The sequence below is a fragment of the Chaetomium fimeti genome (assembly GCF_033439085.1).
Source record: "Chaetomium fimeti strain CBS 168.71 chromosome Unknown B0H64scaffold_2, whole genome shotgun sequence".
Classification (NCBI taxonomy): domain Eukaryota; kingdom Fungi; phylum Ascomycota; class Sordariomycetes; order Sordariales; family Chaetomiaceae; genus Chaetomium; species Chaetomium fimeti.
Genome location: NW_026944330.1, coordinates 1,631,922 through 1,647,278, shown reverse-complemented (window position 1 = coordinate 1,647,278; position 15,357 = coordinate 1,631,922). Strand labels below are relative to the sequence as shown.

The following is a 15,357-nucleotide window of genomic DNA, read 5'->3' as shown; positions in this document are numbered from 1 at the left end:
CCCACCGCAGCTTCATCTTGAGCAAGCGAGATTCCACAGGGGTCCTCCGGCGACTGGTATGAGGGAAGAAATCGATAGTTTGCGCCGAGCCTGCCTGGGAAATGTCGCGTGCGGCTTCTTCCACAAGCTTTCACGGAGCTCGTTATCCAAAAAGCAGCACATTTTGTCACATTGCGTGTAGGTAGTTCGTTACAAATAACTAGTTATTCGGTTTCATCTGCTACTCTTGCCGGAAATTCTGCTCGGGTGACCTGGAAAATTCCTCCGGCCCTCGACAATAAAATGCAAACTGAGCGGCAGCTGAAACGACCTCGTAGGTGGTCACGTTGGGTTGGGAATTGTTCTAGTCTCCCTCGCGCCGAACTCCTTGTGCCGGTGAAGGTTGTATGAGCGGCTAGGAAGGTCCATGAAACCCCAAGTCAACATGCTATGCGTTATACAAATCTCCTCTCTTCTTGTTTACCAAATCCGAAACGCCATTTTATCGACAGCACAATGTGATCTATCGGCTCCCAAGTCCAAACCGAAACCAAGGAAATGTACCTAGCAACCCGAAGACACAGCCGCGTTCGCTCCACGATAAAAGCGAGATCAAGTTCTTCCTCCCTTTGATGAGCGTTGGCATTGGCATATTTGCCAAGCTCCGATGGTAGTCAAACCTCAGCACCGAGGCTCAACTGGTGACCGCCTTCCATTTGGCAGCCGGAACATGTACAATATTGTCGTCGAAACGACAAACAACAAGCCGGAGGCAAGAAAGGGTAGGCCGACCCAGGCGCCCCCAAGGTCCAGCCCGATACTGAGACTTTTCGCCAGCAACGGGCTAGCAACGGTCATGCCAACCATTTCCATGAAGGCAATGAGGGAATTGACGGTGCCAACATGGTGTTCCTCAACCAGCGCGTTGAGCAGCGACCGGATCATGGAAGCCATACCCGAACCCAGGGCGAACCAGACCAGGCCGACCGAGAAGATGGTACCGTTGACAGCGGCAGCGGTGGTCAGATTTCCCAAAACCATAATGACGCCCGACCATCGTGCCAACCAAAGGTCCTTGGCCATGTCTTCCATGCCCAACCGCCGAACACAAAACCAGCTAACTACGGGTAGCAGCGCCAGTAGCGCCACGAGGCTTCCGGCATTGCGGATGGTCAAAACCATCGAGGCTAGGCTCCAGCTCCATCCGTACCGGTCGGTCGAGTACTGTAGCAGGAGCTCTCCGACGTAGCGGCCCAGATAGGTAAACACGAGCGATAACATGAGAAAAGCCACGCTCTTGTTGCCGAGCACGAAATCCCACACCCCAGCAACGCCCTCGCTAGCCTTCCGCCAGAGCTTGGTTATCCGGGGAAGATCGTCCCCGTCCCCATACTCTTCCTCGTGCGACCTCTTCCGGTCGTGGACATGGACTGTCTCTGGGACAGCCAGGGCCAGCATGTTGGTGAGGATCAGAAGAGCCAGCGCGACGAGCAGCGGGGTCCACGCGTCCCATATCAGCATGGCGCCGCCGAGAGGGCCGGCAATCATCTGCGAGCCGAGAAACACGGCGTTGAGTTGGAAGAAGACGGTCGTGCGCTCCTCCGACGGGACAACATCCGCGAGCATGGTATACACCATGGCCACGACGATAGACACGCCACCACCGATCCTTGGATCCCGTTAGCCAACCGCCCACCCCAATCACGGCGAGGAAGGAACTCACAGCTGAAAAGCGGCCGAAAACCACGTCACCCACAACGGCACAAAATCCGAAAAGTAAACTACCCCCCTCCTCAGTCAGCAAACCAACCCCCTAATCTCAACCCCCACCCACACAACACACAACACACAACACAACCCCCCCCTCCCCCAAAAGAAAAGGCAGAACTCACAAACCAGATAAGTAAACCCCACCGAAACCACACACCCAACCATCGCCAGCGCCAGCACCGGCCGCCGGCCCCAGCGATCCGACATGATGCCGTAGGGCACGGCGCCGAGGATGCCGGGCAGGGCCTCAAACGTGTTGGCCCAGCCGCGCAGCATGGCCAGGTAGCCCTGCACGTCGGGCCGCTTGCAGGCCGGGTCGTCGACGAGGATCACGCCGCCGGCGATGCGCCGCATCTTGGGGATCCGTCGCGGTGGTGGTAGTGGTAGTTCTGTTGCGGGTGTCCGGGGGGTGGTGTTGGGGGTGGTGTTGGGGGTGGTAGGGTCGGTGGGTGGGATGGGGTCCGTAGGTGGGATGGGGGCCGTAGGTGAATCAGGGTCCGCGGGCGGAACGGGATCGGTGGGCGGAACGGGATCCGTAGGCGGGAATGGGATGGGGACCGGGGCGGGCATGGTGATGTTGGTGTCTAGCGGGGGGAACAGTTCCGGGTGCTTCTGCCGGCAGATGATGCTCTCCATGATGGCGTTGACTGGCGGGGTGGTCATGCCGATGGCTAGCTCGATGAGGAAGACCACGGCGATGGAGAGGAGGATCACGCGAGGGCGGAGGACGGCGCGGAGGTGGGCTGATGGTGAGGGGGGTTCGGCGCGGCCATTGTTGATGGCGCCGTAGTCTTGGTTGTCATCGTTGTCATTGGTGATGGTTTGGGTGGTGGATTGGGTGGTGATGTACCCCGGTGATAAAGAGCGGGTTGAAGTCGAGGCTGTCGGGGTGGGTGTTCCGGCCAATAACGGCGTCCGGTCCGTGTCCGTGTCGATAAGGTCAACGGAGTGGGCGCGGGACCTGGTCGCCATGGCGGGGTCGGGTCCGGAGTTTGGTCGTCGGAGTGGCTTGGATTATCGGGACATCCCCCTCCTAACGAATATCCAAGGTAGGTACCTTAGGTAGGTGCCTAACTGAATAACACACAGGAAATGCAGACGATAAGGAGTGAGTGGAAACGAAGCCACGATCAGAAACGCATTAAATGACGAGAAGGAATGTAAAAAATCGTGAGTTGAAAAGTGCTGTGTAGGATTCGATGTTGCGTAATGAACGGGACCACGGCTTGGTAATAAATGCGCCGCTAAAAGAATGGTGTCAGCCCAAACGAGATGAAAATATCAGCACCAAGAAAGGCAGGTCGGAGCTCCGCACCTCGTGCTGTTTCAAGATTCTTCCAACGAATCTGGATGCGACGTCGACAAGCTTTCCGGTGGCACGGTTGCGCCAGCCCTACTTTGGTCCTCCCCGCGCCTCATTTGTGGTTGCATGTGGTGACGTCGAGGAACACGTCCTCAAATGTGTGTGGCATGCGCGTCGCGGTCACCCCTCCATTCCAGGGACACGCAATGGTTTGGCTGCAATGCATTTACTGCAATGCATCATCCATTTGCTGCCATGTCTTCACTGCAGAGGACATCATGGCATCTGCAAGGGCGGGCCGTAAATTGACGAGGAGAACCCCCGATTGCTCGCTCAGTCTCTCCCGCGAACCTCTGTCGCTTTCTCCCGGCAGCATCCAATCCTCTCATCATCAAGGACGGCTCGCTTCGCACATTGCCAGCGTGGGCTGATGGTCGAAAGCCAATAGCGCATAGCCCGTGAGATACGATCGCAACCCTAAAAGCCCAAAATTCGTTGGGAACGCCATGAAGATGGACAGCAAGGCCGCCAACTCATCGACAAGGACGGACGGCTGCAAGTGAGCTGGCGAGCCGAGCTGCTTGGTCTGACTGGATGGCCGCCCGGGCCCACCCGCCCGAGGTCGGCAGGTACATACAGGAACCGTGGGGCCGGATCTGTGGGTCCCGTCCGCCGTGTCCACTGAGGCGAGACACTGGACCCCCCTACCGGATCCTCATAAAATGTTAGAAGAAGTGACTTACACCCCACGTGCTATCGCCTGACCGGACTCCCAACTACACGCAACCATGTCTGAAGAAGAAGCCAAAGTCATATCCACCGAGCCCCTTGTAAGATATGCCCTAGGTGAAACCCAAAATCTTCCATGCCATGAACGCGAGGATAACCAACCTTTATGTGGAATGTAGCCCGCGAGCGAGGCGGTGTGGACAAAACTCGTAAAGTAAGTGCAATTGTAGAGCCCCATCTCCCGGATGACAAGTCGAAGAACCGGTCCTGACAGCCATCCAGAAAGACATATAAGGACCCCAATGGCGTAACACGAACATGGGAGTCGGCTGAGCGAACCACCCGGCCGAAGGGCAGCGATATCGACGGTGTAGGCATCGTCGCCATCCTAGAGAAGGAGACAGGTACGCCCCTTAAACACTCTCCGCACGCTTTCAGAAGCCAACCATGTCCCGCAGGCCCCGAGATCGTCCTCCAGAAGCAGTACCGCCCGCCGCTAGACAAAATCGTCATCGAACTACCCGCCGGGCTGATCGACGAGGGGGAAACGGCGGAGCAGGCGGCCATTCGGGAGCTCAAGGAGGAGACGGGCTACGTTTCCGAAGTTCTCGAAACAACGCCCGTGATGTTTAACGGTGAGTTTTCCTCGGCATGATCCCCGCCCCTTTTCTGACGCCCGCAGACCCCGGCTTCTGCAACACCAACCTCCGCATGGTTCACGTCACAGTCGACATGAGCCTCCCCGCCAACCAGGACCTGAAGCCCGAGCTCGAAGAGAACGAGTTCATCGAGGTGTTCCTCGTGAAGCTGGCCGACCTGTGGGAGGAATGCATCAAACTTGAAGCTAAAGGCTACGCCATCGACGCCCGGATAGCCAACCTCGCCGAGGGCATGGAGATAGCCAAAAAGTTCAAGCTTTAAGGGCAGGCCAGGCGTCCCACCACAACGAGTAGATGCGCGCGTTAAGTTAGAGAAAAAAGACTGGGAATAGAGAGAGCATACATACCATACCCCACCTAAATCTTCCCCTCTCTCCTCAATCCCTCCCACAGCGCCACCGCAGCGAGACACTTCGCATCCCTAGCCCCCTCCTTCCACAGATCCCTCATCCTTACCAACTTCAGCGTAATCTTCTCCCCCTCCTCCCTCAACCCCGTCAACTTGCCCGTCCACTCCCCAAGCTGCGCCCTCGGCACGCGCCGCTCATGCATATAAATCGGGATATACTCATCACACCCCCCGGCACTGGGGTACACCGCCCTCGGCAACCCTCCCCCCTCCCCGACAGCACCCCCTTCCTCCCCATCCCCATCCCCATCCCCCCCAACCAACTCACTCAACCCGACCAACTCCCCCTCCCCAATCACAATCCCCAACTCCTCCTCCATCTCCCTCGCCGCCTGCCCCGCAAAACCCCCCTCCTCATCCACCATCCCCGCCGGCAGCTCCACAAACTCCAAACTCCCCGCCGCAACCCGCGGCTGCACCGTCAGCAGCACATACCTCTCGTCCCGATCATCCCCACCATCCCCACAATCAGTAGGCACATCGTCGGGAATAAGCATAACCAACATCGCCACCGACGGGCCGCGCAGGAAGACAGCGCCGGGGAGGGCCTCGCCGTGGGCGTTGGTGATGGTGGAGGTGAGTTTGACGAAGCCTAGGCGGTTGGGACCGAAGAGGTCGAAGGCTTGGATGGTGATGGCGTGCAGGGTGTAGGGGCTGGTGTGGAAGGGGTGGGAGGGCGTGGTGTGCTGGGTCGTGAGGGAGGTTGTGAGGGTGGTGAGCCATGACTGTGTTGGGGGGGTTAGTTGGGTGGGGGTGGGATGTACGGAGGTGGGGTTTGTTGGGCACGGCTTACATTGAAAGGGGGGAAGGCGAGGAGTTGGGATTGCGAGAGGCCGGTTGGGAGGGTGATGGGGATGTGGTAGTCGGGGTGCTGGAAGGTGGACATTTTGTTGTGGGCCGAGATGGTCGAGGCGGTCCACGCGAGTCGCGATGCAAAGGGCGACGTGCTCCAGGTGCGCAAGAGGGCTGTCCTGCTTTGGTAGAGCGCCGCTAGGATTATGGGCATAATCAAGAGGGTGATGTACCGGTTGCGCATCCCGACGCGGTTATCCTTGGTGGGACTTGGTTGTGGTGATGTTTACGAGTCGTGTTCGAACGGCTGCCGGGAGAATTGACGTCAAGAAATCTGGAAGTTGCAGCTCGCCCTGGCCAAACGAAGATCGGTGGGGCCCCGGGTTGCACAGCGCGGCGCTCCAGGACCGGCTTGGTCCGCTTCAGTGGCCCCTGTCAGTGGATGTAACCCACTGAGCGAGTGCAGAGCGACTCCGTTAGTGTACATGGTAGTCTCCATCGATCTTGTGTTGAGAGATCTATTATGACGTCTGATATCGGAAACGGGATGACGTCAATGAAGATGTGAGGGTTTATAACTCCTCTCTCTTCTTCATGGTGAGTATTCTTTTCTGTAAAAATCATCTCATCAAAGTACCTCCCTCCCTCGCTTCGTCATCCGTCCAGTGCTCAATCCGGAAACGACGTCATCATAAACAAACCAAACACACCACCACCTCCATTTACCAAACAACCCACCAACACAATGCCTCGCCAAGGAGACGGGTCAGCGGACAACGCTGTCGATGCCGGTCACAACATCATCCACGGCGCCGGTCAAGAACAGGTATGCTTTCACAGACCTCCCATCCCCATCGCCACCCGGGCATTCCAGAAACCAGTCATCTAACGTGCAAAACCTAGTCCACTCGTGTCAGCCGCGCAGACAAGACGGCGCCCATGCCCGAGCCCTCAAAGGGAGCCGGGCTCGAGCAGGCACCCGCTAGCGGAGGGACGAGCAAGGGGAAGGACCAGGGTGGCAGGGGTTCGACGAACTGAGTGACATACGAAGTACACAAGAGTGTATTATCATCGAGTATGGGAGGGAACTGTGAAGTTAGGTGTATGATACAATGATCATGATATGTTTTCAGTTTCAAGGTTTTAATTAAGCATTCATCTTGGGCGTGTGATAATACTCCCACAGTTTGGTGTCTGACTGCATTGTGCAAAAGTGATGGAAAACCTTGGTCAGCTCGTGGCTTCCGCCGATGGGCCCGAGGTGCCCGTATGGTTTTCATACCTCGTGTCAGTTCCGTCGGTATGAGGCTACGTCAGTCGGAAAGGGGTTTCAGGCGGCAGTCTACTATCGTCCAGTCATACTATCATCACGGGATAACCACTGCTAATCACTATCGATTAAGAGAAACCAAATGGGTATCATTCACTAGACAAAAGGTGATCGAGGGTTGACTGTCAAACCCTCCGAAACACCCGTGAAACCATATATAAAAAACTAAGAAGCACGAGCAGCTAAAAAAAGTACCCGTCCGAATAATCCCACCCAAACTCCGGCGTCCTGTCGGCGATCAGCCAAACCTCCACCCTCCGGACAGCAGCGCGGTCGAAGCTGCGAGCGGGCTCGGGCGCCTGCTGGGAGGCCGACTCCAGCTGGTGCAGCTCCCACAACCGGTGCGCCCGGATCATGGGCAGCGTCTGGCCCTCCCGCTGGCACCTGCCAATGTAGTCGTGTACGTCGGCTAGGGGGCTCCAGTCTGCTTCGCGCGCGGCGGGACGGGGTTAGAGAGAGAGCGTTTTTTGGGGCGGGGAAAAAAGGGGGGTTGGGGGGGGGGGGGGTTGACGGCTGGGCCTGTGCTTACCATCGTCGTCGGCGTCGTCGGCCAGCGAGGGAAGAAGCTCTTGTTGCTCCGGGGAGGAGCCGGCTTTGTTCTTCCTCGGGCGCTTCTTTTTCTTGTTCCGCCGCCGCCGCCGCCGCTTCTTCTTGGAGTTGTTGGGGGGAGCGACGACGGTGGCGGCATCGGCGGCTGCGAGGACAGCAGCGATGGCGGCGGGGGCGGGGGCAACATTGGCGCGGGGGGTGGCAGCAGCACCCTCGGCATCGTCGTCGTCGATTGTGGTCGACGTGCCGAGGAGCCAGATGGCGATCCTGACGTTGTCGTCAGCGAAAACGGTGATCGGTTGGCCGTGATCGGCCATCTTTTCGGCGTGCTGTGCTGCTCCCGGTGGTGTCCAATGTTGCAAACGAGAAGAGGGAAGCCTGAGGGGCAGCCGGCGAAGCACCAACTTGAGCAGACACCCTCCGCACTGACCTAGGCCAAGGCTTTGGGTCACGGGTGAGGCGACATGGACGGATGTCGTGATCACGCCGCGGGCCCGGATGCAAGATCCGAGTTGCAGCCAGCTGGCGGCGCCACACGTAGCATGTCGGTGTCTCGGTGAGTACCTAGCTCCCAGGTACCCTTGTCGGGGGTAGCTACGCGTATGTGGATCTATTCCCCCGCCTTGCACATGTATATATCCTCACGAAGTAGCTCATCAATCGCTCCCTTCCAGTCGTAGTCATACTCAATCAGTCTCATGCACGTGTTGTTCGATAAATGTTAAGTTGTTACGAGAAAAAGAACCCGAACCGGGTTGATAGCATTAGTTAGAGTTATCACGAGTTCTCGCCATGGCTTGCCACAACATGGGTATTTATTGTTTGTATGTGATGAGGTGAGGTCCATCCGAAGGCGACGGTGATGGCGCTACCATTGAGAACAGACGAGACGGCAGCATTGCCACGGCGGCCACAAGAAGCCAAACCCCATTCAGTTCACGCAGGTGGATGCCCCACGATCACTCCTGCCCTGCCCGGTGAAAACTTCCCAATCTCTCTTTCCAGTCACTCACGTTCCTCCCAAGCCTAGGGTACCGTATTCCACCATCAAACCCAGTAACCTCCGCTCCAGGCGGGGCCATAATGCGACGTTGGCAGATGAGCGCTCAACCAGGAGCCGCTCCGCAAGCTCAATGACGGCCGTGCAAAACTTCCGGTGAGACTCGGGAGTGAGGTCTGGACCGTCTGGTGGGGAGTTGTGATAAAGCGCCCATAGATATTGAGAGCGGAGCAGCGGTAAGGACATTCCGAATGTCCGAGACCTGGTGAGAACCGTGCGGGCAAGTTGATCAAAGTCGGGGTTTTCAACTTCAGCTAGAATAGTGGCTGGATATACTGGTCAGTATGATGCTACGGATCTCGAGCTTGGGCGAAGCCATTCACTAAGTACTTACGGAGGTGGAAAGACGTAGAGGGGTAAGGGGTGCCTGGTAGGTTGGGACACTCAAAAGGGGTTGGAGCTGTCTTGAGCACCAGAATCCCCCGTTCGCGGTTATCTCCCTTAGGGATATTGCTCGCCATCTTTTCGGTGCCATTCATTTTGACTTAATAGTCCCTATTCGGTTCGGTTTGTGTTACGTCGGGAAGCCAAGGGTGCTGATAGTTCGGAACTTGGCGGGCGAAATTGAGAATGGAGAGAGGTGGTTGGCGTATGATTTCAATTGGAAAGGGAAGTAAAGGCCGGGGGGGGGTGTCTCTGTAGACTGCTAGACATACCTACGAACTATGTGGTATTTATACCTATATACTCACCAACGGGTCACTGGCAAAATGATTTGAAGCCAGAGCTGACGAGGAGAAAAGCAAACAAGCAGCGAACAAAACGGGTAAAAACTAATACCATACACTCATTCATGGTTGTGACCTCCCAGGTAAACATGGTTCCTTTTAGTATTGTATTCACTTGTTGGGAGTCAAAACTGTTCTAGAACAATGTTTCGTAGATCTAGAGCCCGTCCCATCCCATGGGTTCCAAGCAAACCGAGTTGGTCTTAATGATTTTTCTCATTAATGAAGCAATAAGACCTGTCGAGTTACTACTAGCTGTTTGGCTGATGATGGGATACTAGCAACATTACCTAGGTAGTCTTCGGTCGCGATCAAGGAGCGACATATTTTTAACATCAGACGGTCTGTTGTCCCTGATAAAGTCAATTTCATGTGGTCGCACCAACAGATCGACATGGGCCGCTGGTCTAGTGGTATGATTCTCGCTTAGGGCTCACCCTACGGCAACGTTTGCGAGAGGTCCCGGGTTCAATCCCCGGGTGGCCCCGATCCAACCTTCACTTTTGCCCTGGCATCAGTTCCATATCTTCTTTTTTCTCTTTTCAAACTAGAGATTGGTATAATCCGCCGACTACGATGATGTGGAAGATGCATGAACTGTTTCCTAGCCAGTTGTTCTTTTTTACATAACAGGACACCTGATATTACCTAAATATGTGTTAGGGCTACTCCTAGGCAACCAATACATATTCACAACCATTCGAACTCTGACACCACACAGGAGTCAGGACCATAGCTACTTGAAAACACGAAATCATGTCCGCTCTACCCCTCTCGGCGTCAGGGCACGAGATCCGCCTTTCTTGTCCTAACGCTCGGGGCCGTTGTCAACCGGCAGCTCAAGGAACACGGCGGGACAGTGTAATTCGTGGGGGTTTGGCTTCCCCAACTCCGCCGGTTCGCCCTGCCCGTTCATCTCCGGCTGTTCCTTAGGTGAATCCCCAGATGGTAATGGCTCGGTTTGTTTCCCCTTCCGCCTCCAGAAGAACCAAACGGCGACGGCTGCTGCCACCAGCGCAGCCACAACGCCCAAGACAATGCCCACCACCGCTCCCGTAGACAAACCACCGTTCCCGCCCAACGACGGCTCGACTGGGACAGAGCTGGAAGGGGTATCAGAGCTGGTAGAAGTGTCTTCTTTTAGAACAGTCCAGCTAGGTAGCCAGGACCGCTCAAATTCTTCAATCGGGTTTGTCTGCAGCGTGGTATCGTTCGGGGGTAGGGCCTGTGTGACTCTCCGCACGGGATCGGGCCCCGGAGCTTGGGCTAGGAACGCTATTCCCTGCTCAAAGTTGGCGCCAACGAACGCCGCCTGAAGAAAGGCGCGCCCGAGCGTCCAGATCCCGTCTTCGGTGTTCCAGGGCTTGCAGGGGAAGTAAGGCGTTGGGGTCGGCATGAGAGGCGGCTCTAGAGTGAGGTTGAGCAGGCGGAAGGGAACTTTGATGGTGATGTTCGCGGGGATGTGGTCGGCGAAAACAAAAGAGAGATAGGCGGGCGAGCGCACAATGCGTTGGTACGCAGGATCACCTGTGTTCCAGAGATAGAGACCGAGTCTGTCGTTCCACGTTACGGGCAGCCGGCGCGCGGCGGCCTCGCACGTACCCGGGGGGAGGTAGATGTACGGGACCGTCGGGTCGGGTACCACAAGCGCTGTGCCGGGCTTAACCCCTTCCTGCTGCGTGATATCCTCTGCTATGTCTCCTTCATTGTCTTTGATCCCCTGCCAGACGCTTCCTTCATCCCCGGGCCTGGCAAACGGCGACGCACCGACTTGGGTGCCGAGAAGGACGTCGAGGAGGTATAAAATCGGAGGGCCAAATCCGCCGAACGTGAAAACGCCAACGGACCCGAGGGCCCGACTTTTCTCGTACCCGCCGAGAACCAACGATGCTGGCTGGCCGAGCGCGACGCTGCCCATGTGCAGGCCGAACGACATGGACGCTATAATAGTGGTCGACTTCAAGGACTGCAGGATAGCCAGGGGCACGTCCTCCGGGTCGGGGACATTGGGTTTGCCCAGGCCAAGTGTGCCTACACGCCCCGAATAGTTACTCCCGTCGGGAAGCCCGTACACCCACTCCTCCACGGCCTCGAACGTCCCGTCACATCCGATCGTGCCCGTTCCCCCCCGGGTCGTTCTCTCTAGCCTCAGATCCTCAACAACAGTTTTGCCCCGCCAGCATCCGTGGATCGGTGATTTCGTCGACTCCTGGGCGGGGCAGTAGCCCTCATCCTGTCGGACAATAACCGCGCTCGACGAATCGGTTGCGGTGTAATTCCCCCCCGAGGCGGGTGTCAGCACCTTGGACGTACCGCTCCAGTCCGGCCACATAGTAGAGACATCCGCGTAGAAGTTGGTGCTATTCGGGAAGTAGCCGACACTGATTCTGACCGCTTGCCACGGTCCATCGGGCCCGTACTCGCCTTCCCATGGTAGATGTATCGTGCCCTTGACCGAGTACATGGCTGGCGCGGTTGGCTATACGGAGAAGTCGTATTATAAGCTGCGATCTGTGTCCGTGCGCTGAGGTCTTCTTGCTTATATACGTACGTATAGTGTAGCTGTGCGTTGCTTCTACGACGTCGAGAGAGGCATGGGGAACGCCCGGTAGTTGTCAGGTTGGGTGTCTAGGTACGTACCTAAGGTATACATACATGGAATCAGGGGGGCGAAATTGGCCCGCATGCATCTCCTACGGCTGTGGCGAACTTCACGAAGAACCTTGCATGCAAAGGGCGTTGCTTAGATTAGGTGCGACATGACCGTTAATTAGGGCCGAACCGCCGGTGGACGGCAACATGACTCCGCTAGAACGCAGCTTAAGTCTGATCCCCAACCAAAACGGCCGACTTAAAAGGTTCAGGTACCGGCTATCCAATGGATTCGTGGGGAGTGCAGATTCATAAGGAGCCCCAAGGACAAAGGATAGATCATATCTTCCATCGATACATCTTCCCTCGTGTCTTTGGCCTCAGTTGCGCACAAACTCCAAGCGTATTCCGAGTCTAGCAACCGACGCCGTTGTAGGATGGTTGGATCAATTAGAGCCCGCCCGTTCCATTCTTTCGGCCCTCGCCCCCCCCTTTTTCTTTCCTCCTGTGATTCTTGACCCGGGCCGAGAAAGATCGGCCGCGAGAGGCCGGCCTCAGCCAATCAAATATCAAAATTGCAAGTCGTGTTATATTCAGAATATTGTGAGGCGGGTTCTCGATTCGCTCGTTGTCGGCGCACAACCACTCGCGGCCCACCACCTTCGGCCGCCCTACTTAGCCCCCAACGCTCTCGCTTGTCCGAATAGGGTGGGTGGCGGTAGGTTTCGGGGAGATTAAGGGTTGGTGGCCTGGTGGGATCATGGTGTAATGGGTGTATTCCTCTCTACGTGCCGTCTGTGTTTGTCTTTTACGATAAGCAAGGTGACCACTGCTGGCAAGGGCCGTGGTAAGACTCGGATTTATACGTCGCTTTGAACTGAGTTATTATAACCAAGTTATATAAGGGCTCCATTAACAAGTTATTTATCTTTGAGGCTATGTTGGTTTCCCTTTAAGACATAGTAGACCGTCCTGGATTACTTTTCTTTCTCCGTCTCGGCTACTCATACCGCCTCCTCCTCTCGCGCGCGTATCATTGCCGCAGACCTTGCCATCGCCCTCTCCATAGCCCTACGATGGCGCTCCTCACCCGAAGGTTGATCGCCTGTAGGGCGAGGCACAGGCGGCTTCTTATGCCACCAGGCCCACTTGTCCTCATGGCCGATATACAACGGCCCGAGATACAAGACAGCCAGCTTGGTCTCAGGCGGCCGCTTGGCCGGGCTATCTACCTTGTCCAGGACGTCCACGAGGGTATCGCGTATGGCCATCAGCCACGGGTGTACGGCTGAGACGTACTTGTGTACGGTGAGGAATTCGCCTTGGCCGGCGACTTGGAGATAGGTGTTATAGGCCTAGGGCCGCTTCTGGCCCCAGCATTCCAGCACATATCCTCTTCATCTCCCCAGCGGTGTGACAAGATTGCGTAATGCTGGACGTTGTTGTCCATGAAGTCCGTCAGCGGGCTATTTTCACATCCATACTAACAGCTATAACAGATGGAATATCGACCACTGGTGGCCTTGACTCGTCGTCGCCCTATCCCCTAGGGAAGCTGAGCTGCCTGGGTCGGCCGAAAATCTTGTTGCTGAGTTCATGAGCGAGGTTGCGAAGGGCGTTACGGAAACCACCGGAGGCTGTTACAAAATGCTTTATTAGCCGTCCGTGGCCACTAAGTAGTGAAACGAGGAAATAAAAAGCGATAAGGTACTTACCCTTGCGCTGCAGGGACTCCTGGAGCTGCTGCTGCCGTCTTGCCTCTTCCTCACGCATCTCGCGCTGCATGGCTTTGTCATTCCGCCGACGCTCCTCCACGTCGGCAAGATACTGCCGCTCCATGCGCTCCGTCTCTTCGCGATAAATTTCCGTCTCTCTCCTGTGGCGCTCCAGGGCTGCCTGTTGCTCCTGCACTGCCACCCGGCGCTGATGCTCAAGTGCGCGTCGAGCGGTCTCGTCCCTGACAGCACGGTGCCACTCTGCTTCCTGCTGCTGGATCCTAAACTCCTCCTCGCGCTTCTGCTCCTCCCTGACTCGTATCTTCTGCTCCTCGGCCAGTCGTCTGACCTCGGCCTCATACGACTCCTTGAGCAACGCTTCCTGCTCTTTGGCGAGTCGGCGCTGCTCCTCGAGCTCGCGTTGGTACCGCTGATGCACCTCCTGTTGATCTCGCCGGGTCTGCTGCTTGAAGGCTTCGAGCTCGGTCTCCTTACGCTTCTGGACCTCCGCCAGCGACTGGGTGAGCTTACGCTGCTCCTCCACCCCTTTTTCAATCTTGCGTTGCAGCTCCTGTTGATCTCGCCGGATCTGCTGCTTGAAGGCTTCGAGCTCGGTCTCCTTACGCTTCTGGACCTCCGCCAGTGACTGGGTAAGCTTACGTTGCTCCTCCGTCCCCTGTTCAATCTTGCTCTGCAGCTCCCCAATCTCTTCCTGGAAGATTTCCTGCAGCTCCATATCGCGCATCTCGATGGCCTCTTCCATCTGCTCCTTCATCATGGCTAGCTCTTCCTGGTGCTTCTTGCGCTCGCGGATGATCTCGGCGTTCAGCTCGACGGCGGCCGAGGTGTCTTCAATCTCCAACTTCTTGTTGACGATCTCGTCCTGGATGTTCAGAACGATTTTCTTGTCCAGTGACAGAATATAGTTGATAATTTCCTCTGCCGACTCGATTGTGTTGTGGTAGCGGAAGACGCGGCTGCCCTTTCTGTACATGGTACCCCAAAACTCGCTCTTCTCGGTTAGTTGGCGTTCTCGTTCTGTACCTTCGGCGGGGTCGACCTTGGACCACATGGTCGTAGCAAATACCACGGATTTATAGGAATTGGCGCCGCAGAGTTTCTTGAACATCAGGAGGTTGCGGCGAGCTGACCGCGTCATCCGCGGATCCGAGATTCGATGGAGAAAGATGATGCCGTTCAACTTGGTTCCGCTTGCAAAACTTCCTGCAAGCCACGCCGCGATGTCTTGCAGAACCTCAACATCCGATCGGGTGGTGTCATCAAAACCAGGAGTATCGACCAAGTGAACCCGGAGTTGTGGGTTGTACATGAAAGCCACGTCCTCGACATCGGTGGTGCCTGTTCCGGCATCATTAACATGCATCTAAGCACTGAAGATTATCAAAGACTTACACGATGTCAAATCATGTCCAACCGCGACGTCCTGGCCAGAACACGTTGCGATGAACGAGCTCTTACCAGCGCCAGTGACGCCCATAAGGGCGATGTAGACATCCTTGATGTCCTTATTCGCGCTTCCTTTCGCCATTGTTGTCGATTGAGCTAGCCGGACGCCAATGTTCTCAGGGTGGTGGAATAAAATTGAATAAACTAAAAGTCAAGTTGGTAACTTGAGCTGTGACGGAAGCTTGGGTGTTGAAAGTCCTAGGTTTCACAGCTTGGGTTTCAATGCTGGCTACCTACCTAGGCACCTAAGGGACTGTCGATCTACCTTACCTGAC

The 15,357-nt window shown here is 56.2% G+C and overlaps 8 protein-coding genes and 1 non-coding gene across 9 annotated transcripts; 3 read left to right on the top strand and 6 right to left on the bottom strand.

The window, feature by feature from the left end:
- Positions 1-660: 660 nt before the first annotated feature.
- B0H64DRAFT_439108 (major facilitator superfamily domain-containing protein) lies at positions 661-2,721 on the bottom strand (the record flags this gene model as incomplete). The annotated part of the gene is made up of 3 exons (XM_062806402.1): positions 661-1,648; positions 1,703-1,760; positions 1,872-2,721. The coding sequence occupies 3 exons, from the start codon at positions 2,719-2,721 to the stop codon at positions 661-663; spliced, it is 1,896 nt and encodes a 631-aa protein (XP_062662178.1).
- Positions 2,722-3,662: 941 nt separating this feature from the next.
- On the top strand, positions 3,663-4,750 carry B0H64DRAFT_80139 (NUDIX hydrolase domain-like protein). Its single transcript, XM_062808789.1, has 5 exons — positions 3,663-3,882; positions 3,961-3,995; positions 4,064-4,185; positions 4,240-4,416; positions 4,464-4,750. Exons 1-5 carry the CDS (start codon positions 3,841-3,843, stop codon positions 4,700-4,702), a joined length of 615 nt encoding a protein of 204 aa, XP_062662177.1. The 5' UTR covers positions 3,663-3,840; the 3' UTR covers positions 4,703-4,750.
- On the bottom strand, positions 4,573-6,052 carry B0H64DRAFT_454132 (uncharacterized protein). The gene is made up of 2 exons (XM_062807264.1): positions 5,643-6,052; positions 4,573-5,574 (listed from the first exon to the last, which is right to left on the bottom strand). The coding sequence occupies exons 1-2, from the start codon at positions 5,883-5,885 to the stop codon at positions 4,798-4,800; spliced, it is 1,020 nt and encodes a 339-aa protein (XP_062662176.1). The 5' UTR covers positions 5,886-6,052; the 3' UTR covers positions 4,573-4,797.
- A 334-nt stretch (positions 6,053-6,386) lies between these two features.
- Positions 6,387-6,679, top strand: B0H64DRAFT_439105 (uncharacterized protein; the record flags this gene model as incomplete). The annotated part of the gene is made up of 2 exons (XM_062806401.1): positions 6,387-6,467; positions 6,545-6,679. The coding sequence occupies 2 exons, from the start codon at positions 6,387-6,389 to the stop codon at positions 6,677-6,679; spliced, it is 216 nt and encodes a 71-aa protein (XP_062662175.1).
- Positions 6,680-6,811: 132 nt separating this feature from the next.
- On the bottom strand, positions 6,812-8,041 carry B0H64DRAFT_471918 (uncharacterized protein). Its single transcript, XM_062807910.1, has 2 exons — positions 7,501-8,041; positions 6,812-7,380 (listed from the first exon to the last, which is right to left on the bottom strand). Exons 1-2 carry the CDS (start codon positions 7,835-7,837, stop codon positions 7,154-7,156), a joined length of 564 nt encoding a protein of 187 aa, XP_062662174.1. The 5' UTR covers positions 7,838-8,041; the 3' UTR covers positions 6,812-7,153.
- Positions 8,042-9,704: 1,663 nt separating this feature from the next.
- On the top strand, positions 9,705-9,795 carry B0H64DRAFT_t39. The gene has a single exon. It is a non-coding gene; the product is annotated as a tRNA-Pro (tRNA).
- A 321-nt stretch (positions 9,796-10,116) lies between these two features.
- On the bottom strand, positions 10,117-11,772 carry B0H64DRAFT_454105 (uncharacterized protein; the record flags this gene model as incomplete). Its single annotated transcript, XM_062807263.1, has 1 exon — positions 10,117-11,772. One exon carries the CDS (start codon positions 11,770-11,772, stop codon positions 10,117-10,119), a length of 1,656 nt encoding a protein of 551 aa, XP_062662173.1.
- Positions 11,773-12,850: 1,078 nt separating this feature from the next.
- On the bottom strand, positions 12,851-13,244 carry B0H64DRAFT_80092 (uncharacterized protein). Its single transcript, XM_062808788.1, has one exon. The coding sequence runs from the start codon at positions 13,169-13,171 to the stop codon at positions 12,905-12,907; it is 267 nt and encodes an 88-aa protein (XP_062662172.1). The 5' UTR covers positions 13,172-13,244; the 3' UTR covers positions 12,851-12,904.
- A 28-nt stretch (positions 13,245-13,272) lies between these two features.
- On the bottom strand, positions 13,273-15,320 carry B0H64DRAFT_454101 (P-loop containing nucleoside triphosphate hydrolase protein). Its single transcript, XM_062807262.1, has 3 exons — positions 15,029-15,320; positions 13,616-14,974; positions 13,273-13,537 (listed from the first exon to the last, which is right to left on the bottom strand). Exons 1-3 carry the CDS (start codon positions 15,162-15,164, stop codon positions 13,440-13,442), a joined length of 1,593 nt encoding a protein of 530 aa, XP_062662171.1. The 5' UTR covers positions 15,165-15,320; the 3' UTR covers positions 13,273-13,439.
- Between the last annotated feature and the right edge of the window lie 37 nt (positions 15,321-15,357).